The 21,997-nt window shown below is 37.8% G+C and overlaps 1 protein-coding gene across 1 annotated transcript; it reads right to left on the bottom strand.

Moving 5' to 3' along the window:
- Nucleotides 1-16,371: 16,371 nt before the first annotated feature.
- Nucleotides 16,372-21,613, bottom strand: LOC149250102 (uncharacterized). The gene is made up of 2 exons (XM_089453552.1): nt 17,443-21,613; nt 16,372-17,339 (listed from the first exon to the last, which is right to left on the bottom strand). Exons 1-2 carry the CDS (start codon nt 21,611-21,613, stop codon nt 16,372-16,374), a joined length of 5,139 nt encoding a protein of 1,712 aa, XP_089309678.1.
- Nucleotides 21,614-21,997: the final 384 nt, after the last annotated feature.

Below are 21,997 nucleotides of genomic sequence, written 5' to 3'. Positions count from 1 at the left end.
GGACATGTTGAGATTAGGGACTGAAGGGCCAGAACTAACAACAACATATCAAGGAGGGGGGTTGGGGGGAATTAAGGGGGGGCTGCAAAGTATCCAACACGATCATGCATATGGAAATCTATGTGTTCCACTCACACTTCCAGGTTGCGTAGCTAATCATTTGTGTGGCGATGGTTGTGACGAAGGTTGTCCAATCGCTGAAGAATTACACTTTGATTGTATTGGATGTCGTTAATATAGGCCACAATTTCGTTTCGATCTTCATACCTATGGTCCTTGAGAATTCCCATGTTGAGTTGAATGTTCTGAAGCTACTCAACGATGGACTCCATGGTAGCAGGGGCCACTATGTAACCACGAGAGTGAGATGGAGAGATATCTACAACATCCTTTGTCTTTTGACTGGCCAAATTGTCTGAGGACGAGCTATGGTATGGCTAGGGACACCCTACACAGAAGTGCTACCGCCCCCCCTGGCGAGGTCGACCCTGTTGTCAGGGCCTACTGAGATTGGTACAAAAGAACCACCGAATGAAAGGGAGGGTCACAGAGAAGTCTTCACAGAACCTGCAATTAAAAAAACCAATAGCCAAAACCTATAATCTGATGTCCCAAGTGGGTGCATACCAACATACGTATTCCACAAGAGTGAACATAGGGAGAGTCAGCGATGACCCATACCAAAGAGCTATATCAGGCAGGAGCCTTCCACCATCCAATTACCCCACGGAAACCAACAACACAGACCCAGGAGCACGATGCAATAAAAGTAGTGACACCTATCCCTGATGGGCACCCAGACCACCAGTAGAGATTACTAGAGACCAGGGTAGCACCCCCCCACAAACAAGAGCCAGAGGTAATTCCCAGTAGTGAACCAACAGCAAAGCGATTTGAGACACGAAAAGACAAATCGCCCCTCCTATTATGACAAGCAAAAGAAATTTCCAACATATATACCTAACCCTTCACAACAAGAGGTAGTTCCTGGAGCTTCTGCTTCCGTGTTGTAGGTCTAAGGTAAGCTGGCCTGTGACTCACGTGAAGACAAATAACAATGCCCCGGCCACTCAAGTTCCTAGATCGCAAGGACAAGATAAAAAATCAATTTCGACCCAACCCAAACTAGGACGAACATCCCCTTCGTTGCTCAACCAAGGTCGTGACCCCAGAGAGTCTCCATGGAGCTTGTCTCCCTCTGTTCTCCTCCTGACCAAAATTCATTTCCCAACCGTCCAGACTAGAGCACAACACTCGCTTGCCCATGAATTTAACTGTGCAACGTGGGTGTGAGTTCAACACTGACCTGTATTGAATTTGAGGTCGACATGTAAGTTGGTGTTTAATGAACATGTGGAGGCGGGATGAGCCCCAATGGCCACGCATGTGACAAGTGTGTACCTAATAGGTCACCCCCATTGGGGTGGGAGTATACATCTTATCACTATATAAAAAAATGAATTTTCAAAATTTTAAACTATTGAAATTAACAATTTTGATATTCAAAGCTTCAAAGACTCCTCTAAAATTGTTTTCAATGATGTTATAAAAGTGGCGAATAAAATTAGATATCAATATTAATAGAAAAGACGCCTCCTAGGTGAGTCGATGGAATGAGGGGTCATCCTTTTAGTTGTTGGTCAATCATTAGATAGTAGTTAATGAGGCTATTTCCTAGTAATACACTATGAGGTAATTTCATAACAATTAAGTAACAAAAGAATAAATCAAAGGACATTTGAGTAGAATTGGTCTCAATATTGTCAACATTGTCTTTAAAAACCTAAAACTATGTAATCTCTTTTCCCAACAAAATTTTCAAAAACAAAAAAATGGATTTTTTCCAATCTTATAACAAATACATAATTTTTTGAGACATTTTTTCAGAGATAATCACATTAAAAATTCATTTGCCGATGCGTGTTTCGAACCAAACAGTGTGGTTCATTGTGAGGACAAGATGAAGAGGCACATCATGTCACGCGTATAAATAGAAAGCAACGTAGAGACTCGAATTTAATTAACGGTTATAATAAACGGCTAGTATATAAATAATATATTTTTGTTTTTATAATTTCTATAATAAACGACTAGTTTTTAAATAATAATTTTGTAACGGTTAGTTTATAAATAATTATATTTATAGTTTATGTAAAAAGGACTAGTATATAAAAAATAATTGAAAAGTTAGTTTATAAAAAATTATTTTTCAAACTAATCTAGAGAAGGTTAAATATAAATAAAAAGAACACAAACATTCAAAGTCAAAAGTAAAACAAAGAGCGAACATTCAAAGTCAAAAGTAAAAAACAGAGCGAAGTAAAAAATGACCGAAGGGATGACAATATTAATAAGTAATGGAGCCATGACCTTATTAAAAATATAACCTATACGAAAACAATGCCATAAATAAAATTAAAAGTTAAAAATTAAAATTAATCAAAAATAAAATTAATAAAATTCAAACTCAAAGTAATCAAAGAAAGATTCAAGAAACAAGGTCAAAATAAAGGGGCGCAAGCCCAATAGTAAATACGAGGAATTAATAAAAAAAATTATTGTCTAATCTAAAAAACAAGTTAAGAGGGGCTAAGAAAGATCAAGAAGATAAAATACTCAAAACATGAGAGAAAATTAAAAGCAGAAAAATAAATAAATAAAAAGAAACATATAAAGAAGGAATATTTTTTTTTCTTTAAGAAGACACGATAGAGATCCAACTTTTGCTAATATTTAACCATGGTCTCTATTCAAATTATCTGGGCTCCTTTTTATTTCTAACGCCTTCCTAAATTTACGATGATGGAAATTACTAACCATGACAATGATATGGGCATCCTCAATGAAGATGTGATGCTTATATTTTTCAACATGTTCTACGAAGGTAGAGGAGTGGGTCCTACCATGCTTAATGTCAACGACGTGTTCACGAATTCTTTGATTAATCAAGTGACTGGTCTCACCAATGTAAGGAGTCCCACAAGAGCAAGGGATAATGTAAAACTTTATATAGATCACAAAAGCCTAAATTAAATAAATATATAGTTGAATATAATTTATGATACTCAATTCTGAATAATTCCTTATAAAAAAGATATTAAAATTTTAAAAAGTGAACCAAAAAAATTTGAGAATTCACTATTCTAATTTATAAAATAATGTGCACAAAATCCTCCACATAAAACTAAAAATAATAGTAAATAAAAATTTTAAGTGACAAAAAGTTAACATATACAATCATATCCAATATTTTTATTTTTATTTATTTTTTATTTAATTTTTTATTAAAATAATTTTAACATAAATTAAACACATACATCATCATACATCATTGAAATAAAGAATCCCTGCTGAAGGTGGTTGAAGATGCACCATGTGAATCAAACTATATTTTTCTCCTTCTCAATCTCATTATTTGAATTTAAATACGCATGGATATTGTTTTGGCTTTAATGAGTTGCTGGTTTGAAACTCATCAATAGTTCTCTACAACCAATGACTCATTGTTTGCACGAGATGAAGCATTATTTTGTATTCCAACTTCTTCCCTTAGAGGAATTTTCTTTTAAGAATGGACATTTTAAAATCGCCAGATGCTGGACGAAATGGAGGAGGATTTTCTTTGAAAATTCAAGATTTGAAAAAAAATTTAAAAATTTTCTCCCAACTGTGTATTGAATTGAATTTTGACGTATTATTTGGCCTGATTCGGCCGAATTTTATAACTATGATATATTCACAGTAGCTGACTTGTGAATATAATGCTATTTATTTATCCTAATTGCATAACAACATTGAGCCGAGAGGCTCATTCTACAACCCAGTATGAGGGGATGTGTAAGTTTGTCTGTTTATTTCTACCCAAAATCCCGTTTTCATTTCCAATCCGAGTCCAAAGTTCGAATTGAGAAGGGAAGAAGGAATTAAGGGACCTATTGGACATAATGAACCTCTATTCTCGGCTACACTGCTGATGGTGGGGGCTTCAAGATGATGGAATGTTATGAAACCGACTCACAAAAAGATAGAAAAGATAGATGAACGCCTTAGAAATAAGCCTCTTCGAGGGGGCAACCTCCTTTACATTACACAAATGAACAATTCTTGGATGATACAAATGACAAGACCTCCTTTCTATATATACGAGTCTAAGGGGTCATAATATAATTAGAGCTAACATAACAATAATAATCTAAGGGCACACTAATAACAATAGTGGGTTTCTATGGGGCACAATAATAACAATATGGGGACTGCATGGGCACAACAATATAACAAGGGGGTTGTACTATTAACAATAAGAGGTTACACTAGTAGTATAGGAACCTAACATGCTCCTCTCCTTCAAAAAGTGTTGTCCTCAATGCTTGAGTAGTTCTCGATGCTTCTGTATAAAATTCTTGTCCTCCCATGTGGAATCTTCAGCGAGTAAGTTCTTCCACTTGATGAGATACTCTGAAATTGATCGATTTCGTAGCTGTCGGGTTCTTGTTTCTGTGACTGCTCCAGGTTCCAATATGATTTTCCCTTCATCTTCAAGTTCCGGCAAAATTGTTTGAATTGGGATCTTCTGCAACTTTTGAATGAGTGGCCACACTTCTTCGTCCTTCCTCCATTCATACCTTGTTTCGTTTATCAAATCTGGTTGTATAATAGAAATAGCACAAAATGATGCTTCCACGTCCTCATCCTTTCTTGAGAGTGCATCTACAACAAAATTTTTCTTTCCTTTTCTGTAGATGATGTCAAAATCATAACCCGACATATTTGTGACCCATTGTTTTTGTTCTTATAAAGATAATATTTGTTCTAAAAAGTATTTGAGATTATCATGATCCATTTTTACTTTGAAGTGTCTTCCCATTTGGTAAGGTTGCCATTTCTTAAGTGCATGTAGTATTGCCAACATTTCCTTCTCATAAATAGATTTCTTGAGATGTAGCCATGAAAATACCCAATCACCTACATCAAAACTTTTTTCACTGCGTTGTTGATCTACCTGTTGTTTCATTCGATTCTGCACAAAAGTGGCATTATCCTTTAAAAGTTGGGGAACTTGTTGTTGATGCTCGATGTGATCTCTCACTACTTGAACCTTTTTCTTCTTGATATGTCCTTCTATCTTGAGAGTTTGAGGAGTGGTAATTTCTTCCAATGCTTTACAAGATATGGTCGGATTCATTTCATGATGCTCGATGTGATCTTTCACTTCTTGAACATTTTTCTTCTTGATATGTCCTTCTATCTTGATAGTTTGAGGAGTGGTAATTTTGGCCAATGCATTACAGCTATGATTGGATTCATTTATTCTTTCTCGATGTGATCTTTCACTTCTTGAACCTTTTTCTTCTCGATATGTCCTTCTATATTGAGAGTTTGAGGAGTGGTAATTCTTGCCAATGCTTTACAAGATATGGTCAGATTCATTTCTTCTTTTTATAGGGTTGGGTCCCAGTGTATATCCTCTTCTTTTTATGTTTCTTGATCATTTTCTTCCTCCTCTTCATACTTTATGTAAAATAATTTCTTCTCAGCACACTTATGACCTTTAGTGCATTTTCTATCACAATTGTAACACAACCCTTTTTCTCTTTTTTCATCCAATTGTTGTGGTGTAAACCTTGTAGGTTGTGGAAAGCTAGGAGAAAAAACACTTCCATAATTATAGTCATGAGTGGTGGGATTCCTTGTTTCCATAATTTCGCTTTCAATTTTTCTTGCCAACCTGAATGCCTTCTCCAATGAATCAAGTTCCCAAAGACGAACCTCATGTTGAATGTTATCCTTTAAAGTCCCTATGAAGACATCAATCCTTTTTTCTCTGGAATATCATTTACCCTTATATTCAATGTTTGAAATCCTCAATGTGCTCTGCCATTGAACCATTTTGTTTGAGATCTGTCAATTGGCTAAAGAAGGTGTTACTCTTTGTATCCTCATAATGTGCTATCATTTCTTCCGTGAAAATTGAGCAAGTGACAAGTGCTCTATGAGAACACAACCGTTTATACCATAAAAATTGATCCAATTCTAAATATAAAGATGAAATACATACCTTTTGTAACAGTTTCACCTCATGTAGATCAAAATATTGCTCCATATGTAGTATCTGATTTATCGGATCCTTGCCATCGAAATTTCTCACATTTCCTTTTATTGATTTTAGGAGCTTGATCTTGAAACGACTATAACTTTGTAATTTTGGATCTCCAAGTTCTGAAATTTTGTCATGTAGTAGCCCTCTGAGTCCTCTTTCTAACCCTAAAAGTATGATCAAGATTGGATTTTGTAAGGAAGTGTTATGTCAAATCTCCCATGATTACCTGATTATAGACTGGTTCAATAGATTGAACTTGTACGAAGTTCCTTGTGTCAATGTTTCAACCTTAGGACCTAAAACTGATACAAAGAAAACTACAGCCAGTCTTCTTTCTGCAATTTCTTACGAAATTTCAATTTGATGCTCAGAGACAAAGTTATGAAAATTTTCCCAAGGTCACCTGTTTAGGATGTAATTCGGGAGCCTGCAGAAACCCTAAATGTCTCAACTTATATCTCTGAAAATATAGCAAGACAAGATTTGAAATTCGTGCCCGAGCTTCACCAAGGTTTAAGCTCAAATGGGTTTTAATTTCAAAGTCTGAACCTTCATATAATAAATGTTATAGCGAAACTTCCACAATGACCTGTTTTAGATGAAATTCTGGAGCTTCTAAAAACTCTAACTTCCTTAGATCATATCTCTGAAAATATAGCGAGATAAGATATGAAATTCTAACGCAGGGTTTAGACGATTTCTTCTCAAATGGGTTTTCTTTTTTAGCTTCTGAAACTTCGTTGCGAAAATGTTATAGCAAAAATTCCACGATGACCTATTTGGAGTAGCGAAACCCTAGAATCCAAAGCTCTGATACCAAATGTTATGAAACTAGCTCACAAAGAGATTGAAAAGATAGATGAACGCGTTATAAATAAGCCTCTTCGAGGGGAAAACCTCCTTTACATTACACAAATGAATAATTCTTGGATGATACAAATGACAATACCTCCTTTCCATATATAGAAGTCTAAGGGGTCATAATATAATCGGAGCTGACATAACAATAATAATCTAAGGGCACACTAATAACAATAGCGGGCTTCTATGGGGCACAATAATAATAATATGGGGACTACATGGGCACAAGAATATAATAAGGGGGTTCTACTAATAACAATAAGCGGTTACACTAGTAGTATACGGACCTAACATGGAAGGAGTTGCAGATGGCCCAATCTATTTCCCGCACTCTCTCCATGTATCGACTTAAGAAGTGGAAAATGAACACCTATTGGGAGTCATTGAAACCAGGAGCCCATGGAAGATGTGTAGAGAAAAGAGGCGTCATGGAGGGGAGGTATTTCACTATTTTAAAGTCCTTTGGAATGCTTGCAGAGGCTTCAATTAATAAATACAATTTTGGCAATAAATTCACACTCTAATTACAAGATTCATGAATCATAATAATTAACTGTAAGTGTATCATTTGAGGGAATGATTTGGGATGAACCTAGTGATGGAGTATTATAGGGCAGGGCATAGGTAGAAGCAAGAGATGTCTAGAGAGTAGCCTTTGGAATGTGGTGGTGTTGAGAAATCTCTAGTGCATGTGACGCATAATGTCTAGTACCAAGCAAACACTTGAACCATTATCCTCCTCTTTTATTTGGTGAATAAGGTTGTCAAGAAATAAGACAATCACGTTTTCTGTGACATCATAGAGCTTCGCAATGTCAATGCGAGTATCATTGGAAGGAAGGCCATTGGGGACAGCCACAAAGCAGATCATTGTGTGGTTAGTCAAACTGGTCTTGTTAGCCTCTTCTATGCGAGAATGGTTGTAATCTGTATTCACAAAATTGATAAAGAATCCCTCGTCTGCAAGTTTCAAGGCCACCTACATCATGGGATTTATGTGGCCTTCCGTAGGAAAAGGACTATGAGTCAGTTAATTTTTTGGAAAGGCAGAGGAGACGAAACACAAATTCAAACACAAATATATGAATTGTGACTTTTCTATTGATCACACAAAACTTGATAATACAATGAACCTGGTAAAGGGTATTTAACCTTTTCCAACTAGTGACTTGCCTAAAATCTCTTGACATGCAACCACACATTAAAGGTCATCTATCACTTGACTTGACTCAACAATCCACACTCAATGCTCAACACTTAGTTAATTGACCCTATAATTTTAGCTAACTCCTCATGCGGGAGTAATTACAATTTCTAATACTCCCCCTTAATTACGACTGTATGACTCAACATAACTCAAAGATGAATCAACTATGCTTGTTAGGCTTACAATATAAATTGACTCAATTATTGCTGAAACATGCTTCTTGGTCGATGTCTCAGCTAGGCTTACAATGACTCAAGACTTTCACAATTTTGCATCTTCTTTTTCTTTATTTCCAAATTTTATATCTTTGAAATTGCTTCATTCTCTGTTTTGGGTTCTTGTTGTAGGCTCCATATTTCTTTACTTCTTGATAGTTTGAGGAGTGGTAATTCTGGCCAATGCATTACAAGATATGGTTGGATTCATTTCTTCTTTCTCGATGTGATCTTTCACTTCTTGAACCTTTTTCTTCTTGATATGTCCTTCTATCTTGAGAGTTTGAGGAGTGGTAATTCTTGCCAATGCTTTACAAGATATGATCAGATTCATTTCTTCTTTCTCTGGGGTTGGGTCTTCGTGTATATCCTCTTCCTTTTATGTTTCTTGATCCTTTTCTTCCTTCTCTTCATACTCTATTTAAAATAATTTCTTCTCAGCACACTTATGACTTTTAGTGCATTTTCTATCACAATTGTAACACAACACTTTTTGTCTTTTTTTATTCCAATTTTTGTGGTGTAAACCTTGTAGGCTGTGGAAGGCTAGGACAAAAAACACTTCCATAATTATAGTCATGAGTGGTGGGATTCCTTGTTTCCATAATTCCGCTTTCAATTTTTCTTACCAACATGAATGCCTTCTTCAATGAATCAGGTTCCCAAAGACGAACCTCATGTTTAATGTTATCCTTTAAAGTCCCTATGAAGACATCAATCCTTTTTTTCTCTGGAATATTATTTACCCTTATACTCAATTTTTTGAAATCCTCAATGTGCTCTGCCATTGAACCCTTTTGTTTGAGATTTATCAATTGGCTAAAGAAAGTGTTACTCTTTGTATCCTCATAATGTGCTATCATTTCTTCCGTGAAAATTGACCAAGTGACAAGTGCTCTACGAGAACACAACCCTTTATACCATAAAAATTGATCCGGTTCTAAATATGAAGATGCAATACATACCTTTTGTAACAGTTTCACCTCATGTAGATCAAAATATTGCTCCATCTGTAGTATCCAATTTATCGGATCCTTGCCATCAAACTTCCTCATATTGTCTTTTCTTGATTTTAGGAGCTTGATCTTGAAACAACTGTAACTCTGTAATTTCAGATCTCCAAGTTCTGAAATTTCGTCCTGTAGTAGCCCTCTGAGTCCTCTTTCTAACCCCGAAAGTCTGATCAAGATTGGATTCTGTAAGGAAGCGTTATGTCAAATCTCCCACGATGACCCGATTATAGACTGGTTTAGTAGATCGAACTTGTACGAAGTTCCTCATGTCACTGTTTCAACCTTAGGACCTAAAACCGATACACAGAAAACTACAGTCTGTCCTCTTTCTGCAACTTCTTATGAAATTTCAATTTGATGCTCAGAGAGAAAGTTATGACGATTTTCCCAAGGTCACCTGTTTAGGATGTAATTCAGGAGCCTGCAGAAACCCTAAATGTCTCATATTATATCTCTGAAAATATAGCGAGACAAGATCTGAAATTCGGACCTGAGCTTCACCAAGGTTTCGGTTCAAATGGTTTTTAATTTCAGAGTCTGAACCTTCGTAGAATAAATATTATAGCGAAACTTTCACGATGACCTGTTTTAGATGAAATTCTAGAGCTTCCAAAAACTCTAACTTCCTCAGATCATGTCTCCGAAAATGTAGCGAGGCAAGATATGAAATTTGGACGTGAGATTCAAACCGATTTATTCTAAAATTGGTTTTTTTTAGCTTTTGAAACTTCGTTGCGAAAATGTTATAGCGAAAATTCCACGATGACCTGTTTGAAGCAGCGAAACCCTAGAATCCAAATCTCTGTTACCAAATGTTATGAAACTAGCTCACAAAAAAATAGAAATGATAGATGAATGCCTTAGAAATAAGCCTCTTTGAGGGGGAAACGTCCTTTACATTACACAAATGAAAAATTCTTGGATGATACAAATGACAAGACCTGCTTTCTATATATAAGAGTCTAAGGGGTCATAATATATTCAAAGCCGACATAACAATAATAATCTAAGGGCACACTAATAACAATAGTGGGCTTCTATGGGGCACAATAATAACAATATGTGGACTACATGGGCACAAGAATATAATAAGTGGGTTGTACTAATAACAATAATGGGTTACACTAGTAGTATAGGGACCTAACATGGAAGGAGTTGTAGATGGCCCAATCTATTTCGCGCACTCTCTCCATGTATCGACTTAAGAAGTGGAAAATGAAATCCTGTTGGGAGTCATTGAAACCGGGAGCCCATGGAAGATGTGTAGAGCAAAGAGGCGTCATGGAGGGGAGGTATTTCACCATTTCAAAGTCCTTTGGAATGCTTGCAGAGGCTTCAATTAATAAATATAATTTTGGCAATAAATTCACACTCTAATTACAAGATTCATGAAACATAATAATTAACTGTAAGCGTATCGTTTGAGGGAATGATTTGGGATGAAACTAGGGATGGAATATTATAGAGCAGTGCATAGGTAGAAGCAAGAGATGTCTAGAGAGTGGCATTTGGAATGTGGTGGTGTTGAGAAATCTCTAGTGCCTGTGATGCCATAATGTCTAGTACCAAGCAAACACTTGAACCATTATCCTCCTCTTTGATTTGGTGAATAAGGTTGTCATGAAACGAGACAATCACGTTTTCTATGACATCACAGAGCTTCGCAATGTCAGTGCGAGTATCATTGGAGGGAAGGCCATTGGGGACAGCCACAAAGCAGATCATAGTGTGGTTACTCAAACTGGTCTTGTTAGCCTCTTCTATGCGAGAATGGTTGTAATCTGTATTCACAAAATTGATAAAGAATCCCTCATCTGCAAGTTTCAAGGCCACCTGCATCATGGGATTTGTGTGGCCTTGCGTAGGAAAATGACTCTGAGTTAGTTAATTTGTTGGAAACGCAGAGGAGACGAAACACAAATTCAAACACAAATACATGAGTTGCGACTCTTCTATTGATCACACAAAACTTGATAATTACAATAATCCCGGTAAAGGGTATTTAACCTTTTCCAACTAGCGACTTGCTTAAAATATCTTGACATGCAACCACACCCTAAAAGTCGTCTATCACTTAACTCAACTTGACTCAACAATCCACACTCAATGCTCAACACTTAGTTAATTGACTCTCTAATTTTAGCCAACTCCTCATGCTGGAGTAATTACAATTTCTAATAGTCCCCCTTAATTACGACTGTATGACTCAACATAACTCAAAGATGACTTAACTATGCCTGCTAGGATTACAATAGAATTGACTAAATTATTGTTGAAACATGCCTCTTGGTCTATGTCTCAGCTAGGCTTACAATGACTCAAGACTTTCACAATTTTGCATTTTCTTTTTCTTTTTTTCCAAATTTTATACCTTCAAAATTGCTTCATTCTCTATTGTGGATTCTTGTTGTAGGCTTCATATTTCTTTACTTGTTGTTGTTGCAAATTTTCTTTGACTTTTCTTGAATTTTCATTGAAACACAATTTCATCTTGTCTTCTACACCTTCCTCTTCAAATATTCGTTCAACCATGGACTGCTTCCGCAACATCTGATCTTCAAACTTCCTTCTTTTCTTTTCTTCTTGCGCTTCATATTCCTGAATTTCTTTCTACCATATTTCTTAATAGCATAATCTTATATTTTCTTGACTCCATTGCTGAAAAATGGTTTCAATGCATTCATCATTGTCTTCAGAAACATCCATATCATTATTTTCACTTTCATCATTAGGAACTACTACCTTTTTTCTGTAATCTGCACACTCAAGATCATTATTCACCATTTCATTCAATTCTTTTATTCCAGCCACTGCTTTAAGAATCACTTCAATTTGTTCTATTGGTTTCCAAATCCATTCTTCAATGAGCTTCAAATCTGCATCAAACTTATTAAAAACCTTGTTTTCAACTTTTTCGACCATGCTATTCTGAATACGTTCATATTCAAAAACAATGTTAAAAACATATTTAATATGACTCTCTTTGGTGAGAGCTTCCTATTCTATATTTGCCTTCTTTTCAATTGCATGGAGGTTGTCTTCCACTGTTATGCTATTAGTGGATATTCTCATAAAAAATTCTTCAATCACTTTATCCTATTCTTGATCATCAACTCCTGCTAGATGGCATACTACTTCATGAGCAATTCCAACTTCTTCATATCTTGCTGCTACAGTGGCAGCGTCAACCTTCAATTCTTCATCAAACATTGTGCTTACCATATTGTCAAAATCCATCCTTGTTTCAAAAACAAAACCACACATATCATTAACATAATGTTCATCCACACTATGGTGGGATATCTGAGAATGCATGTGTTCATTGTCAATTTCATTGACAATTTCAACTTCACTAAATCCATTAGCTGCGGTTGGATTCACCAATTCACATCTAACTTTGCAGTCATCATCCACATGTGTCTCATCACAGTGGGATTCACCATCATCTGCATCATCCACATTACAGTGGAGTCCGTGAGCATTTATTTGTTCTTGCTCTGCTTCACACACAGAGGCTGTTGCTTCTCTTTCTGCAATCTTTGTTGCATCTTCTTCATCCATATGCATGCTTTCATAATGGGTTTCAATTGTATGGTCTTGACAACCATCATCCAATTGTAAGTAGGATTCTCCAAGTTCTATTTTCCTTTCAGAGTCTTGCTCATCTACTCTCAGATCTGTGGCTGACTTCCTTTCTTGTGACATAACCTGTTATTTCATGTCACTCTCTTTTGTGCCAAACTCTACTTCCAAGATCTTCCATGCTTCCTTGGAAGTTGTAGCTTTTTCTACCTTGCACAAACGTTTCTCATCCAATGTCTATTTTATAAAATTCAATGTTAAAGCAACACATACTTTATCATATGGGTTATTAGACTTGTACAAAATTAACTCTTTAGCTTGAAGAAAAGTTAAAATCTTGATAACCCAATGATCAAAATATTTACCTGTAAACATAGGAGGTGGTAGCAGATTGAAGCTACACCAATCACCCTTGATTTCTTCTTTGTTTTCTGCTAGACTTCTCATTTCCTCAGCTACCACCTGAACCTCTCTAACTACGGAAATCATCTTTGCCTCTTCTTTTCGATTTATTTTCTTAATATGCTTCAGTCGCGCTTTGCGACTCATGACTACGGTCTTTTCCTCTGTTTTATAGTTTCTTTTATGATTGCATGAGGCTATTTTCCATATCGCCCCCGAAATAAAATATGATTTTCAATATGCCCCCTATAAAGCACAATCTTCACCCAAAAAACTGTAATGCTTAACAAAATGCCAAAATATTTTTGTAAACTAATAAACTTTACAAATCCCTAAATTCTCTTCCAAAAACCCTTCCAAACAAAATATTTATACCATGTATCTTTGTTTTTTTTCATATAAAAAAACCTTTAAAAAATTATCTTCCTTCCGCAGAAAACCCTCTTGCTGCAATTTGTTTTTTTTCATATAAAAAAACCTTTAAAAAATTATCTTCCTTCCGCACAAAACCCTCTTGCTGCAATTAATGCTTTCTAATAATTCAAACATTTTTTTCAAGAGTTTTCAAACTGGAATAACGAGGCCTCTTACTTTTCAAACCATCTCTTTTAAATTCCACTTTGACCTTTTAAAAGCACCATTTTTTTAATATTCCACCACTATAAAAAAAAAATCGAACATCATGAACTCTATATGCAACGTGCCTCCAAATAATTTTGTTTTAATACCTTTCAACAATTAATAAAACTCGGCATTTTAAATTAAAAAAATTAATGATGTCACTCACGGCGCTGCTTTGACTTTCTAGAAAACGAATTACTTCCGAATTCTTCAACAGACTGACATTGCTGCTTCTTTGAATTCCCAAAAAACGAATTACTTATGAATTCTTCAACAGGCTGACGGTGCTGGTTCATGGCGGCTGTATTATTGCATCGACTCCTCTGCCTCACGGTTGCACGAGAGGCTCTCCGAAATGGAAGCTCCTTAAACACTTAGCGGTTGTAGCTTTATACTGATATTCTCCGTGGATGGTGGCTGGACCTTTCTTACAGCTCGATGCTGCAGCGACTTTGCACTCTCACGGCGACTCTGCACAGTGACTTATCGCTCACGCATAGGATTGGCGATGTCTATTGCATATGTCGTAGAATATTTAAAAAATTTAATCAATGTGAATATGGTTTAATTTTAACAATGTTGGTTAAAATTATGGAATATTTTAAAATTTGCAATTTAATTTTTTAACTTTGCTTATAATATATAAATATGATTTCTGTTTTTTATTATTAATTTTTCTAAATTTAAATATATTTTAATTGTAAATTCTAAAATATTTTAAAAATATATTTTATATAATCAAAATCAAATCATTGATTTCACTTAATATTAATTAGATTTCCTAAAAATTAAAAAATCTATAAAGTTATCTGTTTCTAACCTTTTGAGCATTAAATCGATTATTAATTTTTCACGAATTAATAATATCCCATGCACATTCGTGATAGTGTTTTTCTTAAATAAAGACAAACCAATTTTGAGGTAGACAAGTGTATAATTCTGTTTCAGAGATTGATCTCCATAACTAAAATAACAAATAACAAAATACAGTAATTTTTTTGGATTGTATATTGACTTGATTTATGATTTTAAAATTATATTATTATTATTAAAATTATAATATTTTGTTTTTTATTATATTAAAATATATTAAATTTTAAAATTGGTTTTTAATTTTGAATTTTATTTAATGAATTATTAAGTTATATGGGATGTAAGGTTTTGTTTTACGCTATACTTTTAAACATTTTATCTCCATCAAATTAAATAAAATTAAAAATAAAATAATAATTATAATTATTAGTAAAACATTTTGATTCTATCCAATTACATACTAAAAAAAATAAATATATATATTAATAATTATTATAATTAATAATTAAATTAGTCTAGATCCATCTTAATCCTAAATTTACCAAGGTGCAAACTTCTTTTAAAATGAAAAAATATTTGATCTCTCTAGAAGTTTGGTAGATCCAAATTTCTTGAGATACAAACCTCTTTTAAATTGGATAAATTGGAAAGAAATTTGATCCCTATAAAAACTTGATAAATCCAAAATTAGTATGTTATATATGTATAAAAATTTAGCTTTTTTTATTTATTAAGAATTTAGTTTCTAAATGTTTTATATATGTATTTTTAAATTTGTTTCTTATTTGTTACATTTATTTATTTTTTAGATTTTTTTTTTTTTGAAATTTTTTGTATTTAATTTTATTATTATTTTTGTTTTAATTTATTTTTATTTTTATTTTTGAATAATAATTTAATAACTTAATTTAAATTTTATATCAGTGATTCTATGAATCGTTAAAGATACCATTTCCATTAATTCATAGTTTTAATTTGAAAACGAACTTATTTCCATTAAAAGGACGTTCTTGTTTTATTATTAACACAATTGCAAATATGTTAAAATTTTTCTATCATAAAAATGTTATTATTACGAATCACATTTATTTATTTATTTGGGAATTGAATTTCATATTCTTTTTTAAATAAAATAAGTCTAAGTATATATATTATTATTTTTTTCTGAATATGCTTAATTCTATTTATCGTACAAGTCAAAAATACAAAATAGTGTACAAAGGGCAAGGCTAAGAGAATTTGCCTGTCAGCCCTTGCCTTGCCCTGTCATCAGCTCCAAAATTGAAAGGATTCAAAATTGGAATTGTAGCTGGAACATTGCCGACACAGAGACATAACATAAAGTGACTGAAACGACTCCAAGACACCAGGGCCTTGGATTGACACATACATGGATGGACAAAGACAAACAGACATGTGGACCCATAGCCAAAGACACTTGAACCATTACGGTTAACACCTGAACATTTACAATCGACACATTGACAAATATAATGCCGCCTCATAGCCGAGAAACACATCAAGATCCCAACAAAAAGAACAGAGAATACCGAGGCGAGTTCAGTCATCCTCAGTAGTCTGGGGCTCCTCTGCAATTCGACACCCAAAACAGAGCACATCCTCTGAATCTGAAAGCTGGTTGACCGCATCATGGCTACCCTCACGGGCTGGGCTGCTCGGACCAGCATGTTCAGCTTGCGTGGAAGGGCCAGCATCCGGTGCATGGTTGATAGTAGGGCGCTCAAGATCCAGCACGCGGTCACGCCCAGACGCCATCCAACTCGGCCCGGGATCTCGACCATAAGTCGACCAACCTGCTCCTGTTCCAACCGGCGGGCATGCAATGGGGGATTGCTCCCTGCTGGAGCGCTGCCCTTCCGGCAGAGGCTCAATCTCCACATTTTGCGTGACTCCAGGCTCGACAGCAATCGAAACGACCAAAGTAGAATTGACTTGCGGGCAGGGGAGCCTATACCTGAGCATGGGGAGCTCCCGCTGCCCCTCTTCAGAATTTGGGCTGCTGCCATGCTGCCCCCTCTCTTCCTCAATGCTGCCCTGAAGTCTTTGTGGCCGCGAAGTGACCTCGAGGGAGGAAGAGGGCGAATAGTAATCATCCTGCGGGGGAGCCCTGCCCTGAATTCCCCCTCTTTGGCAACCCATTCGTGGTCTTGCTCTCGACATGACTGCGCCCTTTCCAGCACAAACACTCTGAACTTCTACAGCTACCAGAATTGAAACCAGCACTATGAACCCGCACCAGCGCCCCGTTCCGACCCCAACGCCCAGAATCGACACCAGTGGCACGAACCAACTCCAGCACCAATAATTCACAACAGGCTTGCAAACCAGCGGCTCTCCTCTCAAATCGTCATTCCCAGTTCTGTCTGAGCGGAGCAAGGTTTCATTGTTGTGCTCCCTCATACTCTTTTGCACCTCCATCTTACGCAGCTTTAACCTCATCGCTGCATCGAAGTCCAAGACCTTCCCTCGAGCCGAATGGACAGGCAATGATGCCTTAATTCCTCTGCCTGCAAGCGGAATAAAGTCCCGCTTCGCGTGGTACCACCGTCTTCCGTGAGCGAGCCACCTGCCCACGTGATGGCGCGTGCCATTCACCGAGCCCCTATGCACCCGCATCCGGGATGTTGAAATCCTTCTTCGCCAGTGAGATGCAGTCATTGTTGAGCTTGTCATCTTCTGAGTTGTCCAGAGAGCCTACAAAGTAAGGTATGCTCTGGGAAGCACCTTGGTTGGCTAATCTATCAGCCACCTTATTCGCTGTTCTTCGTACATGCATGAATGTTATACTTTGGGGAGTATGTAGCATTTCCTCCATTAATTCCATCCTGCTTAATAGTCGCCAGCTTGCGGCTACCTTGATGGCCGACGTACCCGCCTGGATTCTTTGGGCAGCGCTGATAAGGATTAAGGAGTCTCCTTCTACTTCCAAAGGGAAGTAATTATTCTGCTCTGCAAGGCATAAGCCTCTCCATAAGCCTTCCAATTCAGCTACATTATTCGTATCTTTACCTAGCGAGCCATAGAAGATCTGAAGAATTTCCCCTGTGTGATTTCGGAAGAGTCCTCCATAACCTGCGAGCCCCGGATTACCTTTGGCTGCCCCATCAAAGTTTAACTTGAAGGAAGCATAAGCTGGAGGGGACCAGCTTGAAGGAGAGGCGCTGCTGTTGGAAGATCGTGTGCCTTCTTTCTTTATCACTGAGAGGTTTAAGTTCCAGGACTTCAGGATCCGACATTCTAAAGGGGAATCTGGCATATCCTCATCTGTCCAGGATTTGAGAGCTAGAGTTTCTTGCAGCTGTTTGATGAGGATTAGCCATAATGTTTCAGTGGGCCGGGAGGAGTTGTTGAAGATTCTGTGGTTTCTTTCTTTCCAGAGAATCCAGTATATGAATCCTGGTAAGAGTCTCCACAGAAAGTTGAGAAGCTGACTTTTGAAAGGGGAGGGAGCCCATTTCCTTAAGTTTTCCGCTATGTCTTCTGTTCTGGTCTCTGATCTCATGTTACAACTCTCAGCTTTCCTCCAAATTTGCTCAGCGAGTGGGCAAGTTTCCATGAGATGCCCAATTGTCTCAGAGTTAATGTTGCAGTTCGGGCATCTAGAAGGCCCCACGAATCCACGCTTTAGCAGGTTGTCCCAAGTGAGCACTCTTCTCTTACTGAGCAGCCATAGGAAAGTGGAGATTTTGGGCCATATTCCTGGTTGCCATATCTTTTCCCAGATCCTGTCCTTGTTGAGCTGGTCTCCAGTGTATCTGAGCTGATGGGCTTCTTTAGTAGTAAATGTGCCTTTATGCTGATGGCCCCATCTGAGGCGATCCTGTAGAGCAGAGTGTCGAATTTTCCTGAATGATAATTCTCTCTCTATGTCCTCATATGTCTCTCCTTGCCAATTACTTTGCCAGAGATTGGCTTTTTTCCAGATTCTGAAGTCGGTGTTTGCCGTCGGTTGCCAAAATTGATTGACTTGAGTGAGCTGTGCATGCTTCATCTGCTCTTGCCAGAGAGGCTTGTGAAAAACTGTGGCCAGCTTGGGGAGCTGCTGCCACGAGTCCTCCCAAAATCTTGCTGTAGTACCTGAGTGAATCTCCCAGAAGCTATGCTCTTGAATGAATTTGCTGTGAGGTTTGGCTGCGTTCCACATAGGTGATCCCTGAGTGGTGGAGTTGATTCTGATTAGATCATTCCATTGGCTGCCCGGAGCATATTTTGCCTGCCATAGTTTGGCCCATGGAACATTGGGCTTAGTGATCCAATTCCACCACATGCGTGCGCCCATAGTATTATTGCTCTGCAAAGGGTCTCGTAGGCCCAGTCCCCCTTCAGATTTGGGTTTGCAAACATCTTTCCAGTTTACGAGCGCCCATTTTCTGTTCAGGCCTGAAGACCCCCAGAGGAAATTTCGCTGGAGATTGCGAATAGATTTAAGTACCCATTTAGGGGCGGCCAGAAGAGAAAAAAGATACAATGGCATTGCTTGAAGAACCGCTTTGATCAGGACAAGCCGGCTGGCGATGTTGAGAGCGCGGAAGGTCCAAAGTGTGAGCTTGGATTCAAGCTTATCTAAAAGAGACTGCCAGGAGGAATGTTTGATGGCCACAGCAGCCAGAGGAGCCCCTAAGTAGGTCGACGGAAGTTTGGCAATAGTAAACTGCAAAATTCGAGCTATGTTCCTTTGAGTGGAGAGGGGAGTATTAAAGAAATATAGCTGGGATTTCGACGCATTGATGGAGGTGCCTGACGCTTTGGAAAAAATGGAAAGCAGAGACTTGAAGACGGAGGCTTCTTGCGAGGATGGGTGTCCAAAGAGCATGGTGTCGTCAACAAATTGTTGGTGGGATTGGGGAGGAAGGCCATGAACAGAGATGCCTTTGAGCATTTGAGAAGAGACGGCAGCCTTCAACAGTCTGCCTAGCCCCTCTGCCATAAGAACGAAGAGGAAAGGCGACAGGGGGTCCCCTTGTCTTATACCCCTTGAAGGCCTAAAAGGAAGAGATGGAGAACCATTTAACAAAACAGAAAAGCTGGGAGAGGAGATTAAGTTGTAAATCCATCTTGTCCAAGTGTGACTAAAGCCAAAAGCTATGAGCATTTTTTGAATATAATTCCAACTGAGCTTGTCAAAAGCTTTGGATAGATCTAGTTTTAGAAGCATACCTGGCTTTTTTAGTATCTTGAGAGAGTGAATCACCTCATTTGATAAGACGATGCCATCCATAATCTGCCTCCCTTCCACATAACCTGTTTGTTCCGGTGAAATGAGCAAGGGTAAGAGTGGTTTAAGCCGGTTTGCGATGACCTTAGAGATAAGCTTGTATATGACATTGCATAAAGCAATGGGTCGAAAGCTTTCCGGCTTGCTTGGTTCCGCACATTTGGGAACTAGAGCAATGAAAGTGGTATTGAGGGCTGGCAGAATCCAGTGCATGCTTCTTGATTCTTCCACCAACTCCCATACTTCTTCTTTAATTAACTCCCAGAATTCATGGTAGAAATTGGCAGTAAAGCCGTCTGGCCCCGGGGCTTTGCCGTCCTTGAGCTGGTTCATTGCTTCCTCAATTTCTTTCAGGGAGGTGGGCTGAAGTAATTTGATATTGTGCTCATCTGTTACTATTCTGGGAATATGCTGTGTGATAGCTCTGATTTCTGCTTCCTTGTTTCCTTCCGGCTCTTTGAGGATGTCTTGAAAGTAATGTGTGAATTCCTTTTCCATGTCTTCATGGGCTTCAATTCGCTCTCCTTGAGGGTTGTTGATAAATGTGATGTTATTATGCATGCGCCTTTGTATAGCTGTTCTATGAAAAAATTTTGTATTCTTTTCACCCTCTTTCAACCAGCTGATTCGTGATTTCTGTCGCCAAAGTATTTCTTCTTGCTTTCTCCGTTCTTCTAATCTATTCCAGAGTGTTTGCTCATTTTGGGATTGCTCCTCCGTGCGTCCTTCTTTGATGATTTCTTGCTGTAGAGCTTCCATTTGCTTTTCCAACCTTTGTCGATCCTCATGAATGTTGCCAAATTGAGTTTTGTTCCAGTTCTTGAGTACTTGCTTTAGGTTTTTCAGCTTTAGCTGGAATTGATACATTTTGGCTCCTGCGGATGGCCTATAAGACTTCCATGCCTCCTCAACAACCTGCCTGAACTTTGCGTTGGTAAACCAAAACGCTTCAAAGCGGAAGGGCCTATTACTTCTTGTACCGGGCCGAGACCAATGAAGCACGATGGGCCAATGGTCCGAACCTCCGTGGGGCAGAATTGAAGCATTGAAGTCGCCGCCTAGATGTATTGCGTTGTCTGAGAGTAGGAACCTGTCAAGCCGAGAGGCAATATGATTGACCCCATTGCGCTTGTTAGTCCAGGTGAAAATCCCATTGGTGGTCGGAATATCCATTAAGTGGTTGTCCTGTATAAAGTTACTGAGTCCTTTGCTGTCGTTTTCTAGTCTTGTTCTTCCCCCTGTTTTCTCCTCCAGTGACTGAATGATGTTGAAGTCACCTCCACTAATCCAGAGCGGGAATTCTCGGTGCTCATTTAAACTAGAAATCGTGTTTAGCAGATCTAATTTTTGCTGAATGCTTTGTGGAAAGTAAACATTGGAAAGATGCCCGTGGATGTTGGTTCCAATGAGATGAAAGGAGGCTTGAATGAGAAAATGGGTGGCATGGAAGTCGTAAAGATTGAGAATCTGTGGGTTCCACAGAATAGAAAGACCTCCAGAGGCCCCTGAAGAGTCTACTGACATTGAGCTGCTACCAGCCCATATCTTATTTCTTACTTTGTCCATGGCTATTGTGCTTTTTTTGGTTTCTTGAAGAAAAACGATAGAGGGTTTTTCTTGTTGAATCAAGTTCTTGATCATCCTAATTTTTGAGGGGCTGTTGAGCCCTCTCACATTCCAGGAGATGAGCTTCATGGTAAGTGGGATGCAGGTTTGTAAAACTTGGTCAGCTTGGGGAATCTTCCTGATTCCACCAGCAATTCCCCTACTGCAATGGTCCTCTGCAGGTCAGTTTTGCGCCCTCTCCTCTTGTTTTCTTTGAGACTTTTTTTGATATCCCATGGACTGCCTCCCTGTATGCCTAGATGCTTGTTGTGTTGTACCTTGGCTAGGACTCCTTCCAGCCGGTCTATTTGCCATGGAGGAATAATATTGTAATCTTTTTGCTTG

This window comes from Pinus tabuliformis, chromosome 7 (assembly GCF_031772625.1).
Source record: "Pinus tabuliformis cultivar Carrire ecotype Pingquan chromosome 7, CPIR1, whole genome shotgun sequence".
Classification (NCBI taxonomy): domain Eukaryota; kingdom Viridiplantae; phylum Streptophyta; class Pinopsida; order Pinales; family Pinaceae; genus Pinus; species Pinus tabuliformis.
This window is presented reverse-complemented; position numbering and strand designations above follow the sequence as displayed.

Bases quoted from the DNA above. Each gene is read 5' to 3' on its own strand.
- LOC149250102 (XM_089453552.1), bottom strand. From the start codon at position 21,613: ATGGACAAAGTAAGAAATAAGATATGGGCTGGTAGCAGCTCAATGTCA. The intron at 17,340-17,442 runs GTGCATAGGGGC...TTCCGCTTGCAG, and splicing joins TTTCAACATCCCGGATGCGG to GCAGAGGAATTAAGGCATCA.